This window comes from Elephantulus edwardii, unplaced genomic scaffold (assembly GCF_000299155.1).
Source record: "Elephantulus edwardii isolate Elephantulus edwardi_28Jun2011 unplaced genomic scaffold, EleEdw1.0 scaffold00001, whole genome shotgun sequence".
In the NCBI taxonomy this organism is placed as follows: domain Eukaryota; kingdom Metazoa; phylum Chordata; class Mammalia; order Macroscelidea; family Macroscelididae; genus Elephantulus; species Elephantulus edwardii.
Window position 1 is genome coordinate 2,009,189 of NW_006399751.1, and position 8,401 is coordinate 2,017,589.

Here is an 8,401-nt window from a genome sequence, read left to right on the forward strand (position 1 = left end):
TATGCCAACTGGATCAGATTTGATGGTACACAAGAGGAAGGAATAAAAAAATTGTATGACTGATTGAATGAAAAGCCAGTGTAGTTTGTAAACTACTGTTTTTAAGTTCTACTTTTAAAGGTAATATTGTTTGGGCCAAATTGTTATGTACCATAGAATCCAGTCCAACCTATAGCTGACCCCTCAGTGGGTTTTCAGAGGCGTGGGAGGCGATTGCCCAGCTTTCTCCCATGTAGCAGCTGGTGGATTTGAACCGGTTGCCTTTAGGTTGATGTTTTCATTTTCATTCTCTTTCTTGTGCCTCCGTGATATGTAAATGTGAAGGAGCTTTAGAATCTCCAGCTCTAGTTTGCTCAATTTTAAGCTGTGTTGTTTTAAACTAAGTCCCAATTATGCATAGTCTATTTAATTTAAAAATTAAAATCACTTCAGAAGATCTAGTTTAACAAAATACTTTGAAATGTTCACTATCGTTACCAGTTGCCATCAAATTGATTCTGACTCAGCAGCCTCTGTGTGTTGAGTCCAGGCATATATACGTTGTTTTCAGTGGCTGTTTTTGAGAAGTAGATCAGCAGGCCTTCTGAGGTGACTGGGTGGACTGAATTGCCATTTCTTCGGATTGGTAGCCTTCTGTTTCACTCAGGACTCCTTGCACTACCTAAAGTAAAGCAATCAAAACAAAAAGTCCCACTGTTGTCTAGTCGATTCTGACTCACAGCAACATGCTTGGCTAGAGTAAAAGTGGTCGGTAGGGTTTCTTTCCACAGATAGAAGATTGTATGGAAGCAGACCGGACTTTCTCTTGTGGAGCAACTAGTGAGTTCAAACTGCTGACCTTTTGGTTAACAGCCAAGTGCTGAAGCTCTGCTCTGCTTAAAACCATCGTCATATATTAAAATTCATAGCAACCCTATAGGACAAGAGTTGAACTTCCCCACAGGGTTTCAGAAGCTTTAAATCTAAAAAAGAAAGCAGGCTGCTATGTCTTCCCATGGAGCAGCTGGTGTGTTCAAACTGACTTTTCATTTAGCATGTGAACCGATTAATGCCATTTTCCTGTATTAGAAAACTCATGTGGTTTATTTTGTGCGGTAGTCCACAAAGAAATGTTAATTCCTGAACTAATTCTAACTTCAAAATTGTCATTCTGTTTGTCTTTTTTTTTTTTTTTTCTGTCCCCCTAGGAGGAACAGCACAACATGCTGGGCTCTGGATTTAAAGCTGAGCGTTTACGAGTCAATTTGAGATTAGTTATAAATCGTCTTAAATTACTGGAGAAAAAAAAAAGTGAGTTGTCTATGATTGCCTTTTCATTTCTTTTCCAAAATACAGCATTTCAATAATGAGGCTGTCAGACCAGTGCTATGAAGTCTTAAGAAGCCCACAACTTTTAAACTTTGGATGCTTTTCGGAGGTTGAGTAATGCTAGTAGGATTGAATCACTTTATTCCAAATGAAGGCACATTCCCAGTTTTTGTGGAATAGGTAAAGATAACTCCCAGGTGAGAATTTCTGCCTGTCAGTATCTTTACCTAGACAAAGCAGATTCTACACTAGATTTACTAAGGGAACGTGGATGGAGCGTGAGCTAGAATATCACAAAAGGACCTTATTTCTCTCTCTTGGAGTGGCCCTCTGGGGCAGGACCCAGTGTACTACCGTTAAGTGACTAGGATGAATTTGTGCCTTAGCGGAACTGGCCCAGAAAGCGAGGAAGGAGATTGCAGACTACCTGGCTGCTGGGAAAGATGAACGCGCTCGGATCCGAGTGGAGCACATTATCCGGGAAGACTACCTTGTGGAGGCCATGGAGATCCTGGAGCTGTACTGCGACCTGCTGTTGGCTCGGTTTGGCCTCATCCAATCTATGAAGTAAGATTTTTTTTAATCTTTTTTATTATTTGTGTGTACCGTCAAATCAGATCTGACTGGTACAGGAGGAGATTGTCCCTCCTTCCCCGGCAGAGCGCCTGGTGGATTCGAACGGGTCGCCTCTGGGATTGCAGTGCAGTTTCTTGCCACTAGGCCACCAGAGCTCCCCGAAGTAAGATATTTTTATAGACCCAACTCACTTCTAGAATTTTAGAAATGTGTAGTGCCAATCTTTTCCATACATAGGGGGATTACTTTCCCCGTCTAAGGAATTTTTTCCTACGGTTGCCTGATGGTCTACTGTCAATGTAGAAAGAGGGCCAGATTTGAATTGTAACTCAGTCATTTCCTGGCCTTGCTTGAGGAAGCATTTCTATGTTTGAGTTTCTCCAAAAGTGAAATGAGATGGTGTTGTTAATGGCTAGAAGTCCAAAACTGTTGTAAGAATTAATTGAAATTTCTGACTGAGCTTTAGACACTATCAACTCTCATCTTCAAAGGCTGGGATTTTGTTAGCTTGTTTTACAAAATGTTAAATTTTTAATAATTCTTCTTGTTGATTAGAGAACTGGATACTGGTTTGGCTGAATCTGTGTCTACATTGATTTGGGCTGCTCCTCGACTCCAGTCAGAAGTGGCCGAGTTGAAAATAGTAAGTACAACCAATTTCACTGATGTCTTTAGTTTTTCTTATTGTTGAAAAGATTGTTGTTGATAGGGTCTGTCAGCTATGATTCACAATGATCCAAAAACAACAAAATCTGAACCTTACCTATCGTGTGCCATCCTCACAATCCCTGCCTTACTGAAGCTCATTGTTGCAGTTCATCTGGTTGAGGGTCTCCCTCTATTTTAGTGACCCCCTACCTATCCTAGCATTGTCTCTCTCTCCAGGGACTGACCCTTATGACAGAGTGCCCAAAATATGTGAGATGACATTTCACCATTCTTGCCTCTAAGGAATACTATGACTAAGTGGGAATCTCTTCCTGTGTGACTTACAGCCTCTTAAAACCTACTAGAGGGTCAACTGTGAGTCATTTCTGACTCAACAGCAATGAGTTGAAAAGATTGGTGAATGTAAACCGTTATTTTCCTCAGATCTCCGTAAGAGTAGGAGTAGTTCATCATCGTTTTTGTTTTTTTAAATTTTTTTTTTCATACTCATCATCATCTTATATTGCATAACCTATTGCTTATAGTAATGTTGGGCACATAATCTTCAAAGGTTGGACAAATGAATTAATGTGGACCGTTAATGTTTTACAGACATCAGTGTTTATAGATTCTGTAGTGAAGCATGCTTATAGGATGACTGGGTCAGTCTACAGGAGTGGTTTTTACTTTTATCTTTCTTTTTGTCTGTAGGTTGCTGATCAGCTCTGTGCCAAGTATAGCAAAGAATATGGCAAGTTATGTAGAACCAACCAGATTGGGACTGTGAATGACAGGGTAATGAATGTGTTGGTTAAGCATGAGCAGTGGACAGGGCGGGAGGATGCTACTGTATTGCCTGTAGTGATTCAGAATGTGGACACTAAAGAGTGAGGTCACTTCACAGTCAGGGTGGGAAGGCGGGATATGTGGCTGACAGTTCAGTCAGTATCCACCCCTGGCCTGCTGTATACTTCTGATCATGGCCTGCTGTATACTTCTGATCATGGTACTCTGTGCCATTCCTAACTTCCTCCCTAGGTTTTATGTCTCACTATTTTTCCTTTGCGTCATTAGTGGATGTAGAAGTGAGTTATATGGAGGAAGTTTGGTGAAATCACACAGAGACAGCAGATAGGAGTCTTTTATCAACACACCACCTTATTTAACTAGAGAATCCGCTTTGTAACGCAGAAATCATTTATGTGCTCTAAGCCTCATTTTTCCTTAATTTTGCCAGAAATTTTGAGAACAACAGAATTTAGTTAATTTAAGATCAGGCTGTTTGGTATAGATGCATCTTCGTTTACTCCTGGTTCTTTTACTTACAGCTAATGCACAAACTAAGTGTGGAAGCGCCACCCAAAATCCTGGTGGAGAGATATCTGATTGAAATTGCCAAGAACTACAATGTGCCCTATGAGCCTGACTCTGTTGTCATGGTAAGTTTAGAATGTCACAGAAAGAAAGGGAAACAAGTCTTTAGATACAATCGCCTTTGAATATCGATCATATTCTCTTCAGTAGCTTAAGTTTGTATGTGGGAGTTTAATCCTTTGCCCAGTTAGTGCCTTACTGAGTGACAATAAGTGTGCCTGCATATCCAAATGTTAAGGACCAGGTTGGATGGGTGACTGGAAGTCCTCTGAGAAAATAGAAACCTTGATACAAATGTGAAGTATGGGATTCTTTTTACTTCGTTGTTAAGGTCAAGGAATTGAGAGTTCCGCTGTGGGTAAGAGGGCATGGCCTGAATTCCAGGCAGTGCACAGAAAGCTGAGACTAGAGACAAAATAAAACAAGGTCCTGTCCTGAAGAGGCTTACAGTATACGAGGACAAAAAGGCAAATAATGTTCAGCAGTTAAGGTTGAGAGTATAGTAGAGACTTTAGTTTGCTGCTCAGACATCTCTGCTCTCCATTTCACGATAGAAGTGCTTCCTTATTATCCTTACTCTTGAGGGTACTGATGACTCAAATATAGCAGAAGACTATAGAGATGTCCTCAGTTGGAGAGTGCTGCAGCACCCAGAGTCACAACTCTTTCTTGACGAAGCCCTCTTGAAAATTGTGGACCCATCTCTAGGTCTGTTTGAGCTCATACAGCTCCCTAGGATGTAGATCAAGACCACTGTTGTGGCTACATTGCACTGAGACATCTTTCTCTAACCAGCTGGCTTCCCTCACTTTCCCAACAGGTGTACGTCAGTAAACGTTCATGTTAATCTCCACCTTAGTTTGCTTCCTGGGGAACCTGACCTGCAACATGAGTTAATAGTATGGGTTTCTCTTTTTCTCAGGCAGAAGCTCCCCCTGGGGTAGAGACAGATCTTATTGATGTTGGATTCACAGATGATGTGAAGAAAGGTGGCCCTGGAAGAGGAGGAGGAGGTGGTGGTGGATTTACTGCACCAATTGGTGGCCCTGAAGGAACAGTACCAGTGCCCATGCCGATGCCCATGCCAATGCCCATGCCATCTCCTGGTTCTCCTTTCTCATATCCTCCTCCAAAGGGACCGGTAAGTATACTCATAGTCTGAATGTAAACTCTAGAATTTTAAGAAGTGATAAGTCGACTCTGAATGTACTCAAGAATTTCAGGCTGTCAAGATTTAACAGTAAGAATATTTCCTATTAGTCTAGACATCGTATTGTAGGAGAGAATAATTTATCATTGGGATTTATAGAAAGTCTTTGGAGCACTCTTTTCATACAGGTTTACCTCAATACCTTTAGGGACTATTGCTTGTATATTTCCCTAAATCAATTAACTGCTAGTTATTACTAGGTAGACAGGTTTCCTCCATAGACTGTATTCTTGTTAGGAAGTCTTGATTAAACTTTTCTCTTGTACACATTGAAGCAGTTGATATAGTGAATTAATAAACAGCTTTTTGGCTACTGATCTTTAAAAATCTGTCATCCTGTCTGTATATGGCTCTTGCAGAGCATTATTTTTCTTGTAGAGCTCTTAAAGATACATACATTCTTCTCTTCCAGACACATACAAACTTCAGAAATCACAAATAGAGGGTAGTCTCTCTCATGTTTCCTTTCTCCTCTTGCAGTCGGATTTCAATGGATTGCCAGTGGGGACTTATCAGGCCTTTCCCAATATTCATCCACCTCAGATTCCAGCTACTCCCCCATCGTATGAATCTGTAAGTGCCTGAGCCTCTTTTATAAGCTGCAGGAGAGTGAATCCCCATGAAGAGAGCAAATTAATGGCCACAGGGAAGGCAAAGTTTTAATCAGCTCGTAATCTTGGTTTTGCTTTGGGATTTTTCTGTTGCTTTCACGCTTCCCTGGAAATGAGGAGTGGTGGCAGCCTCAGGTGGTGGCAATGCTTTGTTAGCAATTAAGCCAGGAATCAGGGAGGCACTGCAGATCTGAGAAGACTCTAGGAGGGCTCATCACCAGTCATTTCCTTGATCAACTAAGCTGAGAATCAAGTTGAGCTGGCACTGCTCTAATATTAGAATATCAAAATAAATAGCAATTTTACAAGTTCTTAGCATTCATGGAAAGGAATAGTGGTTACCAAATTTTTGTCTTAAACTGAAGTATCCATTAAATACATTTCTGCCTTTAGAAATAAATATTTTGACTTGTAGTCAGAACTTGCTATAATTGACAAATAAGGTGTCGGTAATTAATAATGCCTTGAACCTTAGGTGATTGTTAGAACTTGGGTTGTTCACTTGGTTGATCACCCTGGTTGATCACATGTTTTTTCTGTTTGTACATATGCCTACTGAGATCCATTTCTATTGTCTTACTGAGAAAAACTGGTGTGGCACTTGCTGTGCAAATTCACTTAGAATGATCCACCTATTCCTGAGCTTGCTTCCTGTTTGCTTCCTTTGGTTTTTATCTCTGACTGACGTGACTTATGTTGGGTCTGAAATTTTCCTAGGCTTTGACCTTGATGCATTAAAACATTGCCTGTGAGTATCTCTAGGAGCTAGGTAGAAGATTTTCATGTAGTATTTGAGATTGTGGTCTTTATAAGCAGTCTAGTGTTTTCTTTCTGCCCAAAAGGTGAAGGTGTTAAAGGAGGTAAGATATGGTAAGAATTTCCTTTTGTACTGCCTTGCTATTACAACCAACATGGTATTTACCTGCTTGGAGGAAGTGCAGGCTGTGGAGGGGCACTTTCTTTGGGGGAATTATCTGTTGGTTTTGGAGAGCAGTCTGTCTTTTGGAAAACACAAGGCTTATAACACCTATTTTTTTTTTTAAGGTACCTGTTTTTTCCTTTACTAACAACTTTTGTGTTTTAGGTTGATGACATTAATCCTCATAAGACTGTCTCTTCCACACAGATCATTGGTGAGTATGAATCAGAAACCCTCAAAACTAACCCCTTGCTGTTTTCTGCTTCTACCTGCCAAACGATTTTCATTCTTACTGCATATAGTAATTTTCCTCAGGTGCAATATGGTTAACACAAACTTACTTTCAGTCACCCTCATGTTCTTTCTTTCTTTTCCTGCTGCTTCATCTTCCATTGTGTCAGGAAATAACAAAAAAAATTACATCCTTTTAAAAGAGGAGTTAGAGTTAGGGAACTCTGGTGACATAGTCCATAGGGAAATAGTTAACACTGTTAACCTAAAGGCGGTACTTTTGGTGGTTCACATTCACCAGCCACTCCAAGGGAGAAAGATGGGCAGTTTCTTCTCATGTGATTTACAGCCTCTGAAAACCCATTGGATGGTCAGGTCTAAATTAGTTCTGACTTGATGGCAATGAGAGAGAAAGAGAGGAGGGGAAAATACAGTAAATCATAGGTGCATGTACAAATCAGGAAATTTTATCAATCAAAAATAAAACTATCCATAAACCAGAGGGTGGTTATTTTTCAAATTTAAGACCACTGTTTAGTGCAGTTATAGTTTATATTCAATAAAATGCACAGCTTTTAAATAGTTTGATGAGCACTAAAACCACATGTAAACATATGTTGTCACCACATGAAGGGAGAAAACATTTCTGTCACCCTGTAAAGTTCCCCAGGCTCCCTCCCGGCCAGCATCTTCACTCTTCATCCAAGAGGCAGCTGCTGTTGTGTGTTGTGAATGGCTTATCACGCCAGCCCCAGCTCATGGCGACTTCATGGCCGAAGGAACAGAATGGGTCCTGCTCAACCTCATCATGATCAGTCGTGGCTCAGACTTGAGCTTCTGTCATTTGCCTTTTCCTTCACTTGTCTGTATTTTGAGTCTTTTTCCTGGCAAAAGGGAATGATGGGCTTTGAAGATCGGATTGGTTTCTGCGGCACCTATAACTCTGTACTCTGTGTCCTTGTAGGCCCTGGACCCAAGCCAGAAGCCTCTGCACAGCTGCCTCCCAGGCCTGCAGAGAACTATGACAACTTTGTACTTCCAGAGTTGCCGTCTGTGCCAGACACACTGCCTGCTGCGTCTGCTGGTGCCAACACCTCAGCTTCCGAAGACATTGACTTTGATGATCTTTCTCGGAGATTTGAAGAGCTAAAAAAGAAAACATAGGCCTTTAAACCAGGCAACTTCCAAGTCCTGGAAGTTGGGACTGAGTGGCTTCTCCTTGTAACAAAGAATCTCCATGAAATTCTGTTTCATCTATTAATCATCACTGAGTGTACTCTCCCTATGGGCTCTCTTCCTGCTCTGCCAAATTCTGCTGCTTTCCAGTTCTCTTGCTCCTAAGAGACTAACAACTGGAGACTATGAGGCTAGAGCAGCTAGCTGCTGGCAGCTGTGCTTGTCCATTTCCTGTCAGTGTGACCCAGGTTCTATCCTGGTCTGCCCCACAGTCCCTTCACAAGAGAGTGAGAAGGTGAAAGCATCCTGAGGAGAGCTCCATCCCTGGCTGGACAGTGGAGACAAGCA

The 8,401-nt window shown here is 41.3% G+C and overlaps 1 protein-coding gene across 3 annotated transcripts; it reads left to right on the plus strand.

The window, feature by feature from the left end:
• Window positions 1-1,190: 1,190 nt before the first annotated feature.
• On the plus strand, window positions 1,191-8,401 carry IST1 (increased sodium tolerance 1 homolog (yeast)). 3 transcript variants are annotated; one of them, XM_006878636.1, is made up of 9 exons: window positions 1,191-1,290; window positions 1,695-1,875; window positions 2,440-2,527; window positions 3,244-3,327; window positions 3,861-3,971; window positions 4,829-5,047; window positions 5,597-5,689; window positions 6,812-6,860; window positions 7,842-8,401. In XM_006878636.1, exons 1-9 carry the CDS (start codon window positions 1,203-1,205, stop codon window positions 8,039-8,041), a joined length of 1,113 nt encoding a protein of 370 aa, XP_006878698.1. In that variant the 5' UTR covers window positions 1,191-1,202; the 3' UTR covers window positions 8,042-8,401. The 3 variants fall into 3 exon arrangements, with proteins under 3 accessions (XP_006878698.1, XP_006878699.1, XP_006878700.1); XM_006878637.1 differs by having other exon boundaries at window positions 1,203-1,290; window positions 5,597-5,688; window positions 6,815-6,860; window positions 7,842-8,027; XM_006878638.1 differs by lacking the exon at window positions 5,597-5,689 and having other exon boundaries at window positions 1,203-1,290; window positions 7,842-8,041.

Excerpts from the sequence above, each read along its gene's own strand:
- IST1 (XM_006878636.1), top strand. The coding sequence starts at position 1,203 with ATGCTGGGCTCTGGATTTAAAGCTGAGCGTTTACGAGTCAATTTGAGA. Across the intron at positions 3,328-3,860 it reads TTGGGACTGTGAATGACAGG|CTAATGCACAAACTAAGTGT; the intron begins GTAATGAATGTG and ends TTTTACTTACAG. Across the intron at positions 6,861-7,841 it reads CTCTTCCACACAGATCATTG|GCCCTGGACCCAAGCCAGAA; the intron begins GTGAGTATGAAT and ends GTGTCCTTGTAG.